This window comes from Ranitomeya variabilis, chromosome 1 (genome assembly GCF_051348905.1).
Source record: "Ranitomeya variabilis isolate aRanVar5 chromosome 1, aRanVar5.hap1, whole genome shotgun sequence".
In the NCBI taxonomy this organism is placed as follows: domain Eukaryota; kingdom Metazoa; phylum Chordata; class Amphibia; order Anura; family Dendrobatidae; genus Ranitomeya; species Ranitomeya variabilis.
In genome coordinates this window covers 815,184,207-815,207,179 of record NC_135232.1, presented here as the reverse complement: position 1 = coordinate 815,207,179, position 22,973 = coordinate 815,184,207, and the positions used below count along the sequence as shown (strand labels likewise).

The window sequence follows — 22,973 nt, the reverse complement described above, 5'->3', positions numbered from 1 at the left end:
CAACACTCAAGGTCCACCGATGCCATTTGTTATGGTTGGGGATGAGGCCTTTCAGATGTGTGAAAACCTACTGAAGCCATATTCCAATCGGGACTTGAACCACACTAAAAGGATCTTTAACTACAGACTGAACAGGGCCCGAAGAACAGTAGAGTGTACCTTTGGCATTCTGGTCTCTAAATGGCGCATTCTTGCATCAGCCATAAATCTAAAAGTGGAAACAGTCGACGAGGTGGTCAAAGCCTGTGTGGTTCTACACAATTATATAATGGCTAAGGAGCAACCCAACATTGAACTGGATGAACCAGTTGCACACCCATTGCCCAATTTCCAGCATCACCCGCTGCGGTCAACTGCAGCAGTTGGTCACAGGCGGGACCAATTTGCTGCCTTTTTTGATTCAGATATTGGACGTGTGTCATGGCAGGACAATGTTGTGTAAATGTCCTGTTGTAATTCGATCTGTACCAGTAATTTTCTGCAATGATAATAATATTTCTCATTAATAAACTTTATTTTTGGTTGTGTTGACCGTGTCTCCTATGTATTTCCTCTACAAACCAAGGCTGTCCTAAAACTAGCAGTATTTGGTCTGTATTTAATATCAGTATTTGTAATCCAAAACCAGGGGTGGGTGATAGAGGCAGAGGTGATAGTTATTATATTAATATCAGAATTTACTTCTAATAGTTCCACTCCTTGTTTTGGCTTACAAATACTGATAAAAAACACTGGCCACATACTGCTAGTGTTATGGCAGCCATGTTGCTTTATTTAAGCTTGTTGACGTCATTGCGTCCTGATTCTGTTCTGCTTTATCCATCGGACACAGACTAAAGAGACAATGACTGTCACACTAAAGAGATCTATACTCATCAAGTCAGGTGTCAGAAATAATGAATTCATGATGCACATATAACAGCCTCATGAATTCACTATTTCTGACACCTGTGCAGGTGAGCGTAGATATGCCGTGTGTGATCACCATCGCCCCTTCAATTTGTGTGTAATAGATTATGTACAAAAAAGAGAAAATGGTGGTTATACAAGGCAGTTCTATACTCACCAGGTCAGGTGTCCCAACTAATGAGTTTTTTGACACCTGACCTGTTCAGTAGACGTCTGCACTGTATTTCCACCATTTTCTCTTCAGACTGCCACACTAGTCACAGACTAAGCAGAAAGAAGAGATTATGGAGATAATACATCTAATATTTTTGGGCCCACCTCATATCTGTATACTAAAGACACACAAAGCTGCAGTCTTTTTTTTATATCTACTGGAGATATGATGTGGCCCAAAAAGTAAGTGTGTGGCGAAGTTTCTTAGTTGGCGCACGGTGTGTGTTGCCGGCAGCGATAGATACAATAAACCAAACCTAATTTGGGCAAATCAAATTGTATTTATTTTTTTACAACCAAAAAACTTTATTTAACTGCGCCGGCTTAGGGTAGAGTGATGTAAACGTGGAGTGAAAAGTACTGAGGCCTGGCTAACCATGGACGACGCAGAGGTGGCAGGAGAAGGGGCAATGAAACTACTGGGGTCTGGAAGTTCGGGGATGGGGCTTGACACATGAGAGGCTTGACACACTGGAAGGGTGAGACAAACCTAACATTACAGACACATTGGGAGGTGAAGGAGGAGGAATGCTAAGAGTCCTCTGTTTTTTTTTGTGTTTTTTTTGTTTGCCTGGTTGTGGGAGGTTTTGGTGGGCTCATATGGCATGGCGTGGTGGTGGGTGACCTTTCAGGGTCTGGCTGCACTGTGTCAGAGTCCATTGTGCTCGTAGATCATGCAGCCATGCCAGAGTCCATAGTGCTCGTAGAGCGTGCAGCCATGCCAGAGTCCATAGTGCTCATAGAGCGTGCAGCCATGCCAGAGTCCATAGTGCTCGTAGAGTGTGCAGCCCTGCCAGAGTCCATAGTGCTCGTAGAGTGTGCAGCCATGCCAGAGTCCATAGCGCTCGTAGATCGGAAGGCCATGCCAGAGTCCATAGCGCTTGTAGAGCGGAAGGCCATGCCAGGGTCCTGCTGCATCGTGGTGGTGGCGGTACGGAAGGCCATGCCAGGGTCCTGCTGTATTGTGGTGGTGGCGGTACGGAAGGCCATGCCAGGGTCCTGCTGCATCATGGTGGTGGTGGTACGGAAGGCCATGCCAGGGTCCTGCTGCATCGTGGTGTCAGTGGAGGAGTTCCAAGCAGGAGCAGCGGTTGTCATGGCGGTGGCGGTGGGATGTCCAACTGCACTCTGCATGGTGGTGGTGCTGTAGTGGTGTCCGGCTGTGGAAGGAATTGAGGTGGCCGTGCAGTGGTATGCAGCAGAGGTCGGCATTGAGGTCAATCGTGACAGTGAAGGCACAGGTGGATATGCCGACACTGTCTGCTGGAAATACCGACTCTGCTGCATAGCCTGCACATAAGCAGCATTAGAGGCCTGCATGATACTCAGCTGGAGATCAGGAGTAAGGTGTTCCGACATGCCCTGCTCAATTTGGTTAAAAAAATGATGTGCTGGCCTCTGGAGGTCGGCTTACACTTGGTCAAGGCTTTTGCTGACCTCCTGGATACGTGCATTCATGTGAAACATCCATTCGGTCACCCAAAGCCTTGATTGCTTCGTGTAAAACCGAGCTCAAGTGCAAAAACTCATGAGTGACCTGTCCGAAGCCCTCTGCCGCTGCCAGGAGGAGCCCAAAGAAAAAGGGGCAGTGGAAGAGGACTGCAAAAGGGGAAGACCTGATGGACCAGCTCCCTGGTCTCCAGTCAGTGTGGAAGGCCCACTTGCTGCTGCACTGCTAGATGGCTGTGACGGGTCCGTGGCTGTCGGATGAAGGACCGCTCCAGGACCTGGGCCAACAGTAGTGCTGTATGTGCTGTGAAAAAAGGAAAAAGAAACTTAATACCAAATATTAACCAGACGCAAAATCCTGTGGAATATAAAAATACAGATTATGGCAATACAATACAACCTAATGCACGTGATACTTACGTTCTCTGGGCAAGGACCGGTCTTAAAAATGCCAGAACTCGATGGTATTTGTATCTTCTGATCCTTGCTCCTGAACCACTGGGAACACGGCTCTCTTGACGCAGGTCCTTGTTGAAGCGGTCCTTCATCGAACATCAACGTGTTTTGACTTTGGCCACTGTTAAAAAAAAATTGTGGTCAGAAAAAGGACTTTTAGCCGTGCTCACACAACTGTGTGTGATGACAGAAACTCCAGAGAGTTTCTTTCATCACACATAGTTGAGTGAGCACGGCCAAGGTCTCTGCTGCTTCACACTGCAGTGCAATACTTACCAAATGCATTTCGGACCCGTGTCGGGGCATTGTCCCAGCCATCCCACATCTCTTTGGCCACCTCATTCCATAAGCGCCGGATCGTGACGTTGTTTGAGTGCAGTGGATCCTGGGTGTCCCACAACGGTACTCGCTCCTGGACCAGCGAGATGAGGAGGTCATTCTCAATAAGATCATCCTCCCGTTGTGAAACCTAAAAATTAAATAAAGTCATTAAAGTTTGCTCAATTAACATAAGGAAAAGAAAGAAAAAAGATGCTGAGAAATGGCGTGAATAGGACAGTCAACATACAAAAGGATTCCAGAAGAAAAAAGTTAAGAAATACGAATGGAAAGAAAGGAAGATTCAAGATAACAGTCAGCCTTGTATACGTACCCGCTGCCGTCTTTCGACCAGACCTTGACTTCGCTGCTCCTGCCCTGTCTCTGCCGCAGTAGAAGAAGAGCTCTAACAAAAGAAAAATTCAAATTGTCACATGTGTAGATGTGACAGTGATTACTTACCAATCTGACGAGGCAAGTACTCACCTCACTGACATGCTCGACTTCAGACAGCCCAGGAAGAAACTCCTCATGGGAAGAATCCGAAGAAGACATTCTGATGTATGTAGAAAGAAAGAAATGGCAGAAATTAGGACATGTAGAGAAAGAAAATAGAAAATAAAGGCATTGGCTAGGATATACTCACATTGTTCAGAGGCTTGTTTTCTCCAAGGTGCTGTGGTCTGTCTGCTCTGCTTGGCTGTCTGCTGAGAAGTGACCTGCAACTGTCCACACCCTCCCTTTATCACCTTGTATGTGGGGGGTGGCTTATCAGTGTCTAGACATGTTTTTCTCTTGTGGAACGTATGCGTTCATGAACGCAACCAAACGCATATGCTTGTAAACGGTGCGTTCATATAGACAGCAATGCGTTTTTTTCCTTGCGCAATCGACCGCATGCGTTTCCAGGCGGCAAATTGACGCCTCTAAAAATTACTACATGTTGCATTTCCGCGCCAAGCCGCAAACGACGAAACGACGCATGCGTCGGCAAAACGCGAAAAAGGAAAAACGCATGCGTCCCTAATGTTAAATATAGGAATACAAAAGGCATGCGGATATATGCGGTACAAACACTGCGGACACAACCGCAAATGTGAAACCAGCCTAACAACATTTTTCACAGCTGCAACCTGGCATTCAGAGATGCTTCCAGGGGTCTTCCTCATGTGATTTCAGCTCTGTTTCCATCGATTTGAGAATATTTTAGACCCCCTCCAGACATCCAGGGACGGCTGCCAGAAAAAAATGCTTGAGTTTCTCATTGACTTCCATTATACTCATTACTCGGGTCGAGAACCTGAGCATTACGATTTGCTCAACCCGAGTAACGAGCACCCAAGTATTTTACTGCAGGTAGCAACCAGGTACCACTCCTAGGCAGTCCCTGGTGCTCAGGGGTCAGGATCGCAGACACGGACTGGACTCGAAGTACATGGCAGGACAGGATATAGACTCAGTTCAGACTGCACAGGTTCTGGATCCTCGGGCAGAACAGATATTGACATGGAGTCAGATACATGGCTGAATCCCGATACTGGAACAGACACCAACAGTGCGGACTCTAAAAACTAGCCAGGGCAGACACTGGTGTAGGTTCAAGGACTGCCAGAATGGTTACAGGTTCAGGTACCACCGATGTGGCTTCAGCTTCAGGTACCACTGGTGTGGCTACAGGGCTCAGGTACCACAGATGCAGCTTCAGAGTTGAGGTACCAGGTAGCTTCAGGGCTCAAGTACCGCAGGTGCGAGGTCAGGCTTCTGGTACTGCCTGTGTAGCTTGAGGCTTCAGGCACCGCCAGATACAGTTTCAGGTTCAGGCCCTGGCCACACAAGGACCAGAGGTTCAGATTCAGGCCCTGGCCACACAAGGATGAGGGGTTCAGGTTCAGGCCCTGGCCACACAAGGACCAGGAATTCAGGTTCAGGCCCTTGCCACAAAAGGACCAGAGGTTCCGGTTTAGGCTTTTGCCACACAAAGAACAGGGGTTCAGGTTCATATACCAACTGCCCTAGATTAGGACCTGGCAACATACAGTTGTACGCACAAGAGATGTAAGGAAAATAAAGGGGTTGCTCAGGCACCTCTTTACTTGGAAGGGTGCCTTTTATACAAGATGCCTTCCAGCAATTGGCTGGGGGCATTTTAAAGGTACATGTGCTGCCCCTTTAAGAGCAGGGGAGCGCACGCGCACTAGGCACGCCGCTGGAAAACCTGTGTGCACAGGAAGCAGGGAGCAGGAGATGAGGAGTCACCAAGCAGCCAGAGTGGTGAATATGTCTGAATCCCTACATGGAGAGGGAAGAGGAACCATGCAGGGGTGCAGGCATTAGTGTTTCAGATTGTAAGGGAGGGAATATGATAAAATATCTTTCACAGAAAGAGACGGAGATGATATGCAAGCTGAACACACTGATCCCAAATGGGATGAATGCTGATCTGAACGGTTTTATAAGGCCAAGAGAGTCGGTTCACATGTGACATTTTCTATGCTTTTTTTTCTCAAGCATGAAAAATGCAGGCTGTGGCATGAAGACTGCAAAAGAAACTCAGCATACATTTTTTTACTGCTTTTGATAAAGTTTTTTTCTGCTTTTTCTTTACTGCTACTGATAATGTTGGGGGAGGAACACCTTGCAGGTTCAAGAATGTACCGTTTTAATGGAATTTTAGAAACCTCATTCTTCTACAGTTTTTGTTGAGTGCTGTTTTTGGCCTGCAAAATCTGGACAGAAGTGAGTTGGAGATGTTACATGTGAACATGCCCTTAGGCAAGTTTAATGAGAAGGAAGTTTTAGAATGAACATAATCTGGTTATGTTATTGAACATTATTGTTTTTATATTAGTAAAAAGGGTATACTATAATACTGTTGAACTTGACATGATCTGAAAAGATTTGTGAAGATATGTTTAAAATATGGGATTCGACTGAAGGCTCTCGAGCCCTTGAGAATGCTTGTTTAGTCAAGACCAGTTGCACAGAATAACAACCATACCATATACAGTACTTATATTGATATGCTGCTTTCATCCTGTTCTTTTTGTAAGTATATTAAATAAAATAAAGAAAAATCTCATTAATGTGGAGTTACCCAGTGACACTTCTTATTGTTATCACCCTTAGGCCTCATTCATATATCAATGTATCACAGTCTGAGTACAGACTATGATTCACGAACCGGCTGTGAGACCCTAACCCGCACTTAACAGCCTCGGACTTCGGACGGATGTGACCCCATCGGGGAGAGACAAAAACATCATGGAAGTACTCACGAAGAATAGAATGAGAGGAGACGAATGTGAGTCTGTCGACTATGGACGATGCAGTGGAAGAAATGAGCGATAATTATGGAGACTGGAGTGGGCAATATGAGGACATATGTAACAGGGATAGAGAAGAATGAGAAGAGCATTGAAATAGATGATCTCCTTTTATGTATATGCCTATGGTGTTTTAATGCTAAGAGCGAACTAGCACTTGAAAGTACATCTCCACTTATAGGTGACGCAATGTGTTTTTAACACTATATGAACTAACACACATCTTATTGACAGGATCTGACTAAACTAGCTCCAAGTTATTTTTTTTATATTTTTAAATTCGTTCAAATCATACATGTGTGGAAGTTTGACGGGTCTAACAGCATATTCCTCTATATTAAGAGTTAAAAAGAGTGTCATGAAGTGGTTAGCACATAACACGGCTGGTTCGAAGAAGGAAAACTTGTGAGCAGCAGAAGTGTCCTGGGCATCCAATGTGCATATGAGAGTGAAAGCTAGTCCATATGTTGTGAGTTGCCCGCCAGGGCTTGGGGTACTCGGTTCTGGGTCCGGTCGCAATTAAAGGGGTGGTCACGGTGGCAGCGACCCGGTCCGTGGCCCTGGGCACTCAAGTAAAAGGGGGTAGGTCTTTTAAGGGAGTTGTAGGAATAAAGTTTGTATTCGTGACACCACCTGTGGTTCTCGGTCAGAGGGGACCGACGCTGCTTAAAGGGGTCCTCTGGGGCGATGTTACTACAGCAAAGATGGTGACGATTCCCACAGGTGAAGCGGGGTCCCCAGGGCTCCCGGTGTGTTTGGCAGGGATGGTGAATGCCGGCAAATAAATGGATGACACAGGGTTGCAGTCTTTACCTGGTTTACTGATGCTGTAGTCAGCCTCAGTCCAGGGTACCGGCAACAGGTGTCGATGGAGTCCAGGTAGCCTGAAAGCAAGTGGGAATCCCTTTGCCAGGTTAGTTTTGGACTCTTTCCCTATGCACTGGTTTCTAGTCCCTTGCTGCCTGTGGTTGTCTAACAAGGTTCTCTTGCTCTCCTGTCCTGGGACAGTACCTGCACGGTAGGCAACTTGAGCTGTTTCTCTGGGGTCTCTTTACACGGTGACTCCAGGCTCTGGAATGCTGCTGTACCTCAGGTTTAATGTGGGCAACTCACTTTTAACTTCCTGCCCTCCAGTTCTGCTGTGGGACTTGCAGTTCCCCACAGCCTCGGGCTCCTGGTGCCCAGTTTCTGTGCTCTGCTTAGAGGGGCCCAGTCGCAGCCCTCCTCTCGCTCTTGACTTCTGTGTTCTTCCACTGTCTGCTACCAACTGTCTAACTCCTCCTCCAGACCAGGATGTATCTAGGGAAGTTCCCCTTAAACCGGGTTTAGAGCTCCCCCTTCTGGCCTGGAGTCAGAATGTGTTGAATGTAAGATTGCTTGCCAAAGGCATCTCTCCTGTCTCCAGGCATGGCATTACCCTCCCCGAGAGGAAGGCAGCACCACTGTGGTACCCAAACTCCTGGGGTGCCACATGTTGCAAAACTAAAAAGGCGCTAACAAATTGCTGAAAACTGTAAAGCTGGCTAATATAGGAATGTGTCAAAACACACGGTAAATTTTAGCATGTACAGATTGTTCGGTGTGCTCATGGTGACCTCTCTCCACACCAAAATTGCCTGGATTTGCTATGTTAACATCACTACTGGACCATGGAACAAAACAAGGTGACCTTCTTTAACGTCTCACATTTAATTTTCAATCATGTAGACTACCAGATGCAGTGATATCACGTACCAGGGAAAAAGATGGCACTATTATCCAGTATTTGAAAAATGCAAGCCAATGATGTTCTTCTAGAAAATGTTCTTTTGGTAAGTACCTTAAGCCCTACAATCCCTCTGAATGTTACTTCTACATGCCCTACTTTTGCCAACCAAATACAATCTTTCAATTCTGCAGTGGCCTCTTTAAGCATGCAAATGTTTAGGAACGTTTTGAGGAAAGTAACAAAGAGTTCAAGGTTTTGACTTAGCCTTCAAGTTCTACAGATGTTAATCTTATCATGTATCTGTAGAATGTTGTTAAAAATATGTCCTCACAACAGGCAGGCCTTAAAGGATTAGCTGACATCTGTAGAGTCAGATACCACAGACAGGATACTTTCATAGGTCATGCAGAGTCCATGCTGTGATAGGTCAGAGTAACAGAAAAATGATGACCTACACTATACAATATTTTTAATGTTGAATGTTAAATTCCACCAACGAAAAAACATCCATGAAGCTCATCAAGAGAATGCCAAGTGTGCAAAGCCGTCATCAAAGCAAAGGGTGGCTACTTTGAAGAACCTAGAATATAAGACATAATTTCAGTTGTTTCACACTTTTTTGTTAAGTATATAATTCCACATGTGTTAATTCATAGTTTTGATGCCTTCAGTGTGAATGTACAATTTTCATAGTCATGAAAATACAGAAAAAACTTGAAATGAGAAGATGTGTCCAAACTTTTGGTCTGTACTGTATATATATATATTCATAATAGATGGTTGGATGGAACTTTCCATTCTTGTCAATTTCTTGATTTTCTAAATATTGTTACATTCTTTCAACAACTTCGATGTTCTGTTAAACAAATTATCAATAAAAAGAAAATTGAAAGAAAGAAAGATAGGGAATTTAGGTCATGAGCCACACACTGGACAGTAAGTGATGACAATGTCTGTAATGTGGTCTGGAAGGTGTTGACACTATGCATATCAATTTACTGTATGCAAATATAATATCTACGTGTGAAATTATCTATTTGTTTCATTTTCCAGGTTTCAAGTATTTAAAATGAAAAAATAATCTGATCAAATGGACAGTATCAAATGTTTGGTACAGACTTACCATAGTGTATGGACATGAGAGCTTAAGCAAATGTTCCATAAAAAATGTATTTAGTTTAATATATCGCTACTTCTCTTACTCAAATCCATCATTTCAGAAGCCGATTTGTTGATTTCCACTTTTATTTGCTTTTACTGTAAGTAGTAACTTTAGCAGATAGTAAAACTAAGAACACATCCAGTTCAAAGACATAGTACAAAATGTCTCAGGGATGGAAAGAATCATATTTAAAAAATATATATATAGTACCACCACCTTTCAAATTTGTCATTACCCTTTTTGAATGAATGACTCACAGATTTCAGGAGCTCAAGTCAGAACAAATCTCTACAGAAGATCCATCAAAAGATTTTTCTCAAATATGGAAATATGGGCTTTCTGGTGACTCACACAGTTTCCTTCTTTATAAATTCAAAATTTTTGTGACAAGTTGATGGGAAATGTTAAAGGGCCACTGTCACCCCCCTCCAGCCGTTATAAACTAAAAGAGCCACCTTGTGCAGCAGTAATGCTGCATTCTAACAAGGTGGCTCTTTTAGTTTTAGGTTCAAGTATACACCAAATAAAGCGTTTTTATACTTAGCCACAATTCCTGTCTCTAGCCAGGTAGGCGGGTCCTCACTCCCCAGCTTGGCCAGCTCCTCTGCCGTCACTCCAATCTTCCTGCGCTTTTGGCGCCACCCCCTCAGCGCTGTTATCGTTTCAAAACCGGTGCCTGCGCTGTGTACTGGTGTCCTGCGCAGACGCAGTAAGCTCTGGCCGTCTGACGTCCCAGCCAGGCTTGCACACTGCGCCTGCGCGGGCATTGCGGCCAGCCACCTTTGGAATCCCCACCCCGCACGGTGTTATGCATTATGCACAGTGCGGGGCTGGGATTCCAAAGGTGGGTGGCCGCAATGCCCGCGCAGGCGCAGTGTGCAAGCCTGGCTGGGACGTCAGACGGCCAGAGCTTACTGCGTCTGCGCATGACACCAGTACACAGCGCAGGCGCCGGTTTTGAAATGATAACAGCGCTGAGGGGGCGGCGCCGAAAGCGCAGGAAGATTGGAGTGACGGCAGAGGAGCTGGCCAAGCTGGGGAGTGAGGACCCGCCTACCTGGCTAGAGACAGGAATTGTGGCTAAGTATAAAAACACTTTATTTGGGGTATACTTGAACCTAAAACTAAAAGAGCCACCTTGTTAGAATGCAGCATTACTGCTGCACAAGGTGGCTCTTTTAGTTTATAACGGCTGGAGGGGGGTGACAGTGGCCCTTTAAGTATTACAGTATCCACTTAAAATAGATTTGAAGAGGTATATTCATTTTCAATATAAAACCTGGACAAGATCTAAGGATGATCGTTTTATTATCAACATACACTATTACCATATGTTCGACATTAAAATTCCTTTTGTAATGGCTACATATGTGCCCTTTCTTAAAAAAGGGTATTCTTAAGTTGGAACGTTTTCCCTATGCATCGGAACCTCATTGGGGGTCTGACTGTTGTGACCTCCAATGATCCTGAGGCTCTGGAGAGTGGAAATGAAATGGTGGTGGATGCACAATACAGTCCAAGAGACCAGAAGGATGTGATCTGAACAGGATCTAACCCAATTATTCTGAAATGTATGAGCAAGATGATAAATAAGTATAAAATGTATACATTCATTATGCATAGATTCCCGAGTTACGTTTTTTCTCTTTTTTTTTTTTTTACTGGATTTATGAACTGATTTTATTAAATTGTAACATGACATTGCGTAACATACTGCAATTCAAGTTATAATTAGGATGGGCACATCTCTCCACTTTTTTAACCATTTTCTATTGATTCGATATCTCATAAATAAAGAGCGCACTAACTGTGTCTTAAATTGAAAGCTCCTACTGTTTTGTGTCTGCACCACTTCTGCAGTTTTCACCACCTCTTGGCTTTGGCTTACAAATACTGATGTAAAATATTGACCAAATGCTGAACGTGTGAACGTGGCCTAAGAGGCTGGAATTTATGGACCTGTGGTAATGATTAACACTTTTATACATATAATACATGTTTCTCTATGGGTCATACTACAAACAAATCCTGTGTAGTCTGATTCTGCTGCCCTACTCCCTTCCATGTAACCTTAACCTCCTAATAAACCTTTGAATGTATGTTTTAAAGAAATATGGGACATAGTAAGGACTCATGCAAACATCTGTGCAAACCGGAGCGAGAACGACCTGAGAACGATAGCCTGATAGAAATAAATGAAGCTTTAATTCTGCACTTAAAAATGTATGCGCCTTTAGACACACAGAGGGCATGAGTTTTCACGAAGTCACATCCACATTTCTTGAACACTTAAACACCGCAAATTTTATGGGCATAAAAAAAAAAACACAGCAGGAAAAAATGCAGCATTTATGCCCTGGCTGGACACGGCCTAAGGATATGCTCATATGTAGTGCTTTTGATGGGTTTTTTTCCGCATGAAAAAAGCAGTCTATGACCTATAACCTAAGAATAAATTATATGTGTTTTTTGGGGGGGCAAAGTCATTTCTATCTTAATGTGGAAAGAATGCAGTAAAAATGCTGAAAGAATTGACGGGCTGCACTGTCTACAAAATGCAGTACAAATGAAAAAATAAAAGACAAAGAAAACACATACCATGTGCATAAGATTTTGGAAATGTCATTCATTTTGCTGTTATTGTAAAATTATGAGGATTTTAAGCATGAAATAAACGCAACTAAAAACGCATCTAGTCCACAAAATGTGAACAAGCCTTTTATGCAACTGTCACCTGGAGTTTTGTAGGTTACTGATTTAGGGTTCATTCAGACATCAGTGATTTTTCTCATACTTAGAAAATGATCCAGGTTTCATCAGTGTTTTTGATTAGCGTGTCACCGGTTCGGTCAGAATGTCCGTTTTTACCAACAGAATATAGTCAGAATGTTATCAGTTTTTCCAGGATGAAATAAAAAGACTCTTCTCCTATCAAACAAATGTTCTGGCATCCAAATGCTGTCCGACTCTTACACGGATCCATAGACTTGCCCGGGCGAGTTTGATTCGACACTTGGATCAATATCAGACAAGTCTCTGTGACTTTGTATGGGCCTCTTGGGCCAAGGGTATATATGTGTAATACATGTGAACAGCCCCTTAAACTTATTTTGGTACGAGTGCGAGAAAAATTGAAGGGGTCCTTAGACCATATGAACACATGATTAAGGCGAACAACCAAAAAGGTGAAGTGTTGAGGGAGTGTGACGGGTAAATCTGGCTACTAACAGCCATTTCTATCACAATGTTCATCCACTTGTGCATCACTGTGGAAGGGTTAGCTGGACTGAGTCTAGTAATACTGCTTCGAAAAGAAAAAAATTACATCCTTCAGGTAGAAAATATATACGTCTATGAAACATTCACCTGCTTTGTTAATATTTTACCGATTATATTGCTCTTCCCCTGAAGTCCCTCTTTGAGAACTCTTATTTTTGACCTGCTTGCATGATACAGGCTATTGACTTTAATGCTCCGGATGACATACTTGTGCATGCAGCAAGCCGAGGTACACATATGCTCTAGTTTTTGTACCCTTACCTTATTTCCTTAAAACATAATACATATGGAATGTGATCTAAATCTAGTTAAAATCTCTTGTCCATAATAAAACAGCTCAAGATAGCTGAAAATACTGCGGGTTGCATAGCTGAGGTTCAGCGAGCGCAGCCAATACTGTATTTAAATCCTTTAAAACCACAACCACAATTAAAGACCACCTTAACTTTGGCTAAGGCCCCTGGTCACTGCATATCTTGGCAATGCAAATAAGTAAGGGGTTCAATAACTACAAAGGATTTCATTTGCTGTAATATAGATTCATCTGAGTACATTAACATTACAGAGACATAACATCTGTGATGGCTAAAGTTACATATACTCGCAGAAATATGAATTTGTAGACTAATAAGTAATGGCTAACTAGGTGACAAGAAAATATTACTACTGGTAAAATGCTATTTTCCAAATATATACAGCTATATAGGGGACATTTACTAAAACTGGGATTCCATATGACAATCTTAATCAAAAGCCCCCTGGAGTATAATGCAACAAATGTATTAATACATGTTTCGCATGTTTGTCTGCTATGGGCTTACTACATACAGTGGGAAAGTATTCATACCCTTTTAAATTTTTCACGCTTTGTTTCATGGCAGCTATTTGGTAAATTCAAAAAAGTTCATTTTTTTTCTCATTAATGTACACCCTGCACCCCATCTTTACTGAAAAAAACAGAAATGTAGTAATTTTTGAAAATTTATTAAAAAAAGAAAAACTGAAATATCACATGGTCATAAGTATTCAGCCCCTTTGCTCAGTATAGAGTAGAAGCACCTTTTTGAGCTAGTACAGCCATGAGTCTTCTTTTGAATGATTCAACAAGTTATTCACACCTGGATTTGGTGATCCTCTGCCATTCTTCCTTGCAGTTTCTCTCCAGTTCCATCATGTTGGATGATGAACGTTGGTGGACAGCCATTTTCAGGTCTCTCCACAAATGCTCAATTGGGTATAGGTCACGGCTCTTGCTGGGCCAATCAATGATGGTCACAGAGTTCTTCTGAAGCCACTTTTTTGTTATTTTAGCTGTGTGCTTAGGTTTATTGTCTTGTTGGAAGGTGAATCTTTGGCCAAGTCTGAGGTCCACAGCACTCTGGAAGAGGTTTTCATCCAGGAGATCTCTGTACTTGGCCGCATTAATGTTTTCTTCAATGACAACCAGTCGTCCTGTACCTGCAGCTGAAAAACACCCCCATAGCATGATGCTGCCACCACCATGTTTCACTGTTGGGATTGTATTGGGCAGGTGATGAGCAGTGCCTGGTTTTCTCCACATATACCGCTTAAAATTATCACCAAAAAAGGTCTATCTTCGTCTCATCAGACCAGAGAATCTTATTTCTCATAGTCTGGGAGTCTTTCATGTGCTTTTAAGCAAACTCTATGGGGACTTTGATATGTCTTGCACTGAGGAGAGGCTTCTGTCAAGCCACTCTGCCATAAAACCCAACTGGTGGAGGGCTGCAATGATAGTTGACTTTGTGGAACTTTCTCACATCTCCCTACTGCATCTCTGGAGCTTATGCACAGTGATCTTGGGGTTCTTCTTTACTTCTCTCACCAAGGTTCTTCTCCCACAATTGCTCAGTTTGGCTGGATGGCCAGGTCTAGGAAGACTTCTGGTGGTCCCAAACTTCTTCCATTTAAGGATTATGGAGGCCACTGTGCTCTTATGAAGCCTGAGTACTGCAAAAATTCTGTTGTAACCTTGGCCAGCGTCAACTTTCTCGATTTGACTATATGTGTGGAACATGGCAAAATAATTGCAAAAGGGTACCATAAGGATGTCGACTCTAACAGTTTCATCCACGTAAGCAGCTGTCACCTGCCAATTTGGCTCACCAATATACCAAAAAGCCAATACAAGAGAATAAGGAGGAATTGTACCAATATTGAGGACTACAATAGAGAAACACAATATCTAACTGATCAATTTTTAGAAAAAGGATACAAATTTGAATCCTTAATTAAAACAAAACAAGAAATTAAAACTATGCCCAGACCCTCTTTAATCTATAAACCTCTGAAGCACGATACCCCTCCAACCATTCAGGAACAAATACAACAATTACCCATTATAACCCAGTTCCATTCTGGTCACAAAATATTTAATAAAATTGTATCTAAACACTGGTCACTATTACACAAGGATAAGTGTATAGGGGATTTGCTACCAAACAAACCCAGATTCATCTATACTAAGGCCCAAAACCTGGGCCTCTTGCTGGCACCAATCACAAGGATGCACAATCTGGGCAAAATAGTGCCATCCAGCAAACCCTTGTAGAGTCAAACACAGTGGGTTTTTTATCATGTGGATGTTGCTCTTGATGTCTAAGAACGGCTACATCGAAGCAACTGCATAAGCACTTTATGGACACTACCAGTAAAACCTATTATATCAAAGATAAAATCACCTGTCAGTCAACAGGAGTTCTATATATCCTGAAGTGCCCATGCAATAAAATTTACGTTGGGAGAACCAAAAGATGCTTACAGGATAGAATTAAAGAACATCCTGATAATATAATTAACGGCTTTAAGGGACACCCATTATCAAGACACTTTCTAGACAAACATAAGCGGTCCTGCAAAGGGGTTTCTTATTATAGCATACAAGTAGTCCCAAAAAACCCTAGAAGAGGCGACTACATAAAAGCCATGTCACGTGTGGAAAGCAAATGGATCTACACTTTGGATAGTCTGGTGCCAAAAGGCTTAAACCATGAAATCGAGATTTATGCATTCTAGTCTATCATTCTCCCCTCTATTTTTAATTCTTTTTATATTGGCGCTTATTCTTTAAGGCAATACATGGCGATCACGCTCATCGCAAACGCATTCATTGCAAATGCTTGCATCCCAAATCGCAAGCTAAATGCTACAGTTTTTAGAGTAAATAAACATTGGTTTATCTTATTGGCACGAGCTACCAGGTGGTGTGTTTTATTAGCTTTGATATTAGCTTTTATATAAGCTCTGATTAAGCTTAGTATTAAAAATATCTTTTTTTTTTTCATTTCATTTTATAACACCAGAAGTTTTTATCCCATTCTAGTAATAAAAGTTATGTTTTATATCTTTATATTTCTACATATAGGCACACGTATTTATCTATATTTATTTATCTTTATTCAGTTTAACCCATGAAAGCCTTTCACTATTTGAGGTGAGTTCGGCTTTATATTACTCTAATGCAGCTCATTACCCAGAATCAAAATACTACATCCATACATCAAAATCCATTGATCAACTCTATTCTGGCTAACTGATGGCTTAATTGGACACACAGGCCAGCCCTTGTCTATTAGGATAGACACCTGCAGGGCTCAGGGTGCTGGTATATATATGGACAAATACGCATAGCTTACAACATATCCCTGACGAAGAGGGGCGACACCCCTTGAAACGCGTAGGATTCTATCGCGCACCCCGTCCTGCTTCTACGTGACGTCACAGAAGCTTTTTTTCCACGCCGCAACCCTTAGCGCTGCTTCCGGATAGAGTGCGCAAGGGGTCGGCGCGTCCTCAGACCGCACTGTCACTGCTAGCCAGCACCACCACGCTTAGCAGCAGCACCCAGCCGGCCCACTCAAGGAATTAGGTTCTACAAGTAAGCAATTCTATCTCTAGCATTTAACTCTGAGATTATTTCTCTAATCACCGCTATCATATATCATTTATTTAGTGCTTGCTATCAGAGTTTCTGCTAGTTGGGCTGCCATCACCTAGAATTATTATACGCTGCCACTGCCCGTATCTTATATCGCAGTAAGGTCTTATGGGCTCATACTAATCTTACACATATAAGCACAGGTTATTCAAGCACTCAGCTGCATGAGAGATATCCTCTAATTACTGCTCTCATTTACCTAGTGCTTTCCATCAGTATCTCACTAGTTGGACTGCCTTCACCTTCAAGTGTCAATTGCTGCCTCTTCCTATACCGCAGTAAGTCTCAAATACTCAGAGGCTAGTATTTAGGTATAGGGAACACATCCATTAATCATATAACATATTGTTATTTCCTGAAGTACTAAATACGCACAATTAAAGCATACTACTAGCAGAACCCCTTCACGCTAGAACACAGAACCCGGTCCAAGAAGTCTCTCATGGACATTTGCACCAAGTAGTAAGTACTGAAATTTTTTTAGCAAGCAGTACTACTGGTAATTCTATCCATTTTAGTATATGATCTATACTATTTTTTATTGGCAGTGACCACCAAAAGGATTTAATTCTTATGAGTTTCCTGATATATGCTCCATATTAACACAATCACAGAGTGAGTATATATATATATATTTTTTTTCTCTCTCTCTATTGTCTCAGCATAGCGCGGTGAATTGGTATCTTGTTTATTAGCCCCAATTTTTTTACAGGAACTGGCACAGGGCCTGACACTTTCACCAGGTGCATCTGAGATTTATCAACAATCTATTTCTGAGTGGTAACCGCCAGTGCGCACTTCTTTATTTCGAGTACTGTATCAACACGGGCTGAAAGGCCACTCTGCCAGGAAGAATCCTTTGCTCCAAAAGAAACATAAAAAGCCAGATTAATGTTTGCACATGCACACAGGAACAAAAACCTTATTTTTGGAGATATGTCCTATGGTCTGATGAAACTAAAATTAAACTTTTTGGACATGATGACCATCGTTACATTTGGAGGAAAAAGGGAGAAGCTTGTAAGCTAAAGAACACCATCCCAACTGTGAAACACGGGGGTGGCAGCATCGTGTTGTGGGGTTGTTTTGCTGCAGGAGGGACTGGGGCACTTCACAAAATAGACGGCATCATGAGAAAAGAATATTATGTGGCAATACTGAAGCAACACCTCAAGACATCAGCCAGGAAGTTAAAGCTTGGGCGGAAATGGGTCTTCCAAATGGGCAATGAGTCGACCCAAAGCATACTGCCAAAATGGTAACAAAGTGACTTAAGGATAACAAAGTCAATATTTTGGAGTGGCCATCACAAAGCCCTGATCTCAAACCAATTGAAAAATTTATGGGCAAAGCTGAACATGCAGGTGCGAGCAAGGTGTACTAAAAACCTGGATCAGTTACACCAGTTTTGTCAGAAGGAATGGGACAAAACTCCAACCAAATATTGTGAGAAGCTTGTAGAAAGATATTCCAAATGTTTGACCCAAGTCATTCAGTTAAAGGGCAATGGTACCAAATACTAATGAAATGTATGTAAACTTTTGACTTTGCAGTAAGTAATAAAATGCCTTAAAACATTTTCTCTCTGTCTGTCTCTCTCTTTCTCATTATTCTGACATTTGGAAAATATTAATAATTATGGTAGTCCTAGTGTACCTAAAATGGGAAAAGTTTTATTCTTATTTCTTGTCAGAAATTGAGAAAAACATGGATATGTGTCTCAGCACGGTGGCTTATTGGTTAGCACTGCAGCCTTGCAGCGCTGGAGTACTGGGTTCAAATCCCATCAAGGACAACATCTGCAAAGAGTTTGTATGTTCTCCCCGTGTTTGCGTGGGTTTCCTCCGGGCACTCCGGTTTCCTGGAAATAGAAAAAAATCCAGCTCAACGAGGTGGTGAAAAAGCAAAGTCTTGGTACTTTATTCACTTCATATCAAAAAATAGAGGATAAAACAACAGCACAATATAATTAAAAACACTATCTACGCGTTTCTGGTGACATAGCACCCTTAGTCATGATAACTTTAGTGCAGCCTGTTCTATGCTTTTATGCTAGCAACCAGTAGGCACACCGGTGCTATAACTAATTACAAAAGGTAATCTAGTCAAAATGAAGAACACATGATAGTGTATGCAAACTGCAATTAGTTGCACAAGACAGATAGAAAAAAAGCACAGAAAAAAAACACAACAAGCAGACTACATGTATACTTTGGCTATATAAAAGGAAATACAGAATACATATATGTCATTCCATAATAATTCGTTGTTTACAAATGAAGCATGTGGAATTATATGACATATAATAATAATAAATATCCAAAAAGTTTTTGATATATCAAATTCTTTATGAAGTAGCTGGAAGAAAATGATTGGAGCAATGTCATAATGAAAGACCTGTTGGGTGTTTCATTTATATGTTCCAAGATAATCATTCGAAGAGAATTTTTATTCAAAGAAGATTTATACACAGGATCTTGAGCGATCTCTAAATCGGAGACCTATGAAGATATATAAATAAATAAAGAATTCTAATTATTGGCATGATGATGGTTATAAGGATACAAAAAATGATTAAGGAGGCGGGTATTAATTTACTGGATAAGAAACCTATGGACTGCATTGGAGACATTCGGGGGCAAAAGTAAACGTGAAACAGTGGAGCAACGGTCAGCTACACAGAGAGGGGGAGAACATCGCATTTGCACAGGTCTTTCATTATGACATTGCTCCAATCATTTTCTTCCAGCTACTTCATAAATAATTTGATATATCAAAAACTGCTTGTGTTTTTTTTCTGTGCTTTTTTTCTATCTGTCTTGTGCAACTAATTGCAGTTTGCATACACTATCATGTGTTCTTCATTTTGACTAGATTACCTTTTGTAATTAGTTATAGCACCGGTGTGCCTACTGGTTGCTAGCATAAAAGCATAGAACAGGCTGCACTAAAGTTATCATGACTAAGGGTGCTATGTCACCAGAAACGCGTAGATAGTGTTTTTAATTATATTGTGCTGTTGTTTTATCCTCTATTTTTTGATATGAAGTGAATAAAGTACCAAGACTTTGCTTTTTCACCACCTCGTTGAGCTGGATTTTTTTCTATTTCCTGCATTCCTCACGCCTTGACACAGTGTTTCCGTGCTCCGAGCCTCCAGGGACTACAACTATGGTGAGCTGGATTTTTTCTTTTGACTCCGGTTTCCTCCCACATTCCAAAAGACATACTGATAGGGAATTTAGATTGTGAGCCCCATTCGGGACAGCGATGATAATGTCTGTAAAGCGCTGCGGAATATGTTAGCGCTATATAAAAATAAAGATTATTATTATTATTATTTTTATATAGTGTATGTAAACATCTGGTTTCAACTGCATTATGCGTGAATGACACCTGTTATGCCAATAATTACTTATGCAATTATCTACTAGGGACCTCATCTGAACACCGGTCTCACCTTACACTATATGCCCACACCTTAATCTGCTGGAAGCACCGTTTGGACGCCTTTAACATTTCTTCATTTAATGACCATTTTAATGACCATTGTTTTCTGATCACATCTTACATGCCCCAATAAGGATGGTTTTTTCGGTCCTCTACTACCTCTACTATACTCCTAGTCTTCAGAATACGCATCTGTTTTATCCAAAGCTTTTTAATATTTCTACATACTTGGTATTAGAATTGGTACCTTAGGTCAGTGGGACGAGGAAGGAGCTTTTTCTTGCCACTAAAGTACACTTCAAAATCTTCTGACTTCAGTCGATGGGAATAGTCAATATACCCAGACAACTCTTGTCCATGTGAATTTTTATCTCGTATAAAGATGATAGACTAAAAGAGAAAATACAAAAGTTATCTATAAAGAAAAAAGTCAAAATCATATACAATGCTGTATTTTGAGAATATTATATATCTACAAGACGTGCAGCAAATTACACCATTTGGAGACTGTTACTCACAAATTACTTGATGGTTAAATGCTACGCGATTCACTCTGGACAATCTGATGTGCGATGCATACTGTGCTATCATTGTGAAAATGTATCTTTATTCCGCTATTTCAAAATGTAATAACAAAATGAAAAACTAGCAGGATATGAATTGCCATAATTCGAGCAAAAAACGCAAACATTCTTGTAGGCTCAATCTTAGTACTTGTTCACTTTAGTGTCAAAACCTCCTTTTATTTTGGATTCACAATTTTTTGAGTGTGCCAAACTGGGATAATGTTTTAAAACTTCCTTTTAATATCTTAGAATGGTTCTCTTATCACAGGTAAATCCAGCATTAATTAGCTGATCACTGCAGAGTATGGATAAGTTTTGGCACGATGAGGCAACCCCTTAAATAGCATCTGTCAAATTTATCTTACTCTTAGGCTAGCCATACATATTAGATGGCTTTCGGCCAAATGATGCTTCGATAGCTTGGCCAACAGCTATCTAATCTGGCACTTCCATACATAGGAGAGCTCACTTGGTCGAGCACTTCTGTGTTCTATATGAGAAAGTTGCCAACTGACATGACCAAAATCAGTAAGTGCCCCATACCCATTAGACCATCGTCTGAACTCATTCATATCGGTGGTATCGGCTGCCATTAGTCTAATGTATATGGGGTCATTGGAGCGAAGTTCAAATTAGCATATTTTTGTTTCCATGTATGCAAAAGGACTGCACATGGTCACCACACAGACCAATGTTAACCTATGGGCTAGTGCACATTGGTGCCTGCACAAGGATCTCATGTAGATGTGGCAAAAAGTTATAGCATGCACCATCTTGGCCCAATTTACAACCCAGACCAGAGCATGTAAATAGTAAGACAGCTGGTGCACTCATCCATTATGGTCAAATAAGATGAGCGCTCAACTGATCTTACCCCTACAGGAATTTTCTCATAAATCGGATTTGTTGTTTTTTTAATTGAGAAAGGTCATGTGAACATGCCCATAGACTATGATGATGGGTTTTCTGACATCAGCAGCTGGGAGAGTGTTTTTTTATTTATAACACAGCTGTTATCACAATATCAGTATGATGCAGCAGGGTTTTTTTTCTGTTTTTCTGCACAAGACTTTTTTCAGACAGGTCCGTTGTTTGAAACCCACATGAAAAAGCATTAACTAAACTCTCAAAACAATGAACAAATGCAAATGCAAAGATACCTTTCTGTTCACATGATCAGTCTTTTGACTTCAGAATTCTAAAGGCGCCAAGTGGTTAAAAGAAACGACCTGACAGTTCTTAAGGCGAGAATGCTTAAATGATGGCTGGGCGACTTCTTGAATGTTTTGCCAGCATTATTTCTTGAAAAACAGGTAACAGTTTCTTCATTGTTAAATGGGAGTTGAAAAAAACTCAGTAAATGAGACACCACAAAAATGCAGGGAAAACGGTCAAAGAAAACACCAGTGGCCAAAAACATCAAAAAAGAGCACAGGAAATGATCAAAAAATGGTAAAAAAGATGACTAAGGAAAAAAAACGCCAGCATTTCCTGAAGTGTCCCCCTCTTGAAATTGTCTACTTGGAAAAGACATTGTGTGCACATATCTTTATAGGCACAATAAATTAGATCTAGCACAGATTATAAATGACTAATTACAATACACATAATGACACATGAGAAAATGTTATTGCACTGTATACATATGCACTATGATTTTCTGATGTATATTGATTAATCTGTGGAGTGTAACCTTTCCATATCTTATTCATGCACTATGAATGTTCATGGTTCATAGTTTAAAGAGCCAAAATGTTGTACATACATGTGTGGATAAAGATCCCAGCTCTTTAACTATCTCATGAGAAAAATGGATTGACTGTGGAGGTTGAACATGGACATCTGAAAGAGGCCTTAAGGTACCTTCACACTGAACAACTTAACAACGATATCGCTAGCGATCCGTGACGTTGCAGCGTCCTGGATAGCGATATCGTTGTGTTTGACACGCAGCAGCGATCAGGATCCTGCTGTGACATCGTTGGTCGGAGCTAGAAGGCCAGCACCTTATTTCGTCGCTGGATCTCCCGCAGACATCGCTGAGTCGGCGTGTGTGACACCGATTCAGCGATGTCTTCACTGGTAACCAGGGTAAACATCGGGTTACTAAGCGCGGCGATATTTACTCTGGTTACCAGTGTAAATGTAAAAAAACCCAAACACTACATACTTACATTCCGAT

General features: G+C 41.5%; 1 protein-coding gene and 1 long non-coding RNA gene across 2 annotated transcripts in view; one reads left to right on the top strand and one right to left on the bottom strand.

The window, feature by feature from the left end:
• The window catches only part of CFAP299 (cilia and flagella associated protein 299), an 878,688-nt gene that overhangs the window by 125,945 nt on the left and 729,770 nt on the right, over window positions 1–22,973 (bottom strand). The window contains exon 4 of the mRNA XM_077259030.1: window positions 20,473–20,615. Coding sequence (XP_077115145.1) covers window positions 20,473–20,615 — 143 coding nt within the window. The remainder of the gene's footprint in view (window positions 1–20,472; window positions 20,616–22,973) is intronic.
• Window positions 17,157–17,573, top strand: LOC143769884 (uncharacterized). Its single transcript, XR_013214507.1, has 3 exons — window positions 17,157–17,237; window positions 17,324–17,390; window positions 17,488–17,573. It is a non-coding gene; the product is annotated as an uncharacterized LOC143769884 (long non-coding RNA).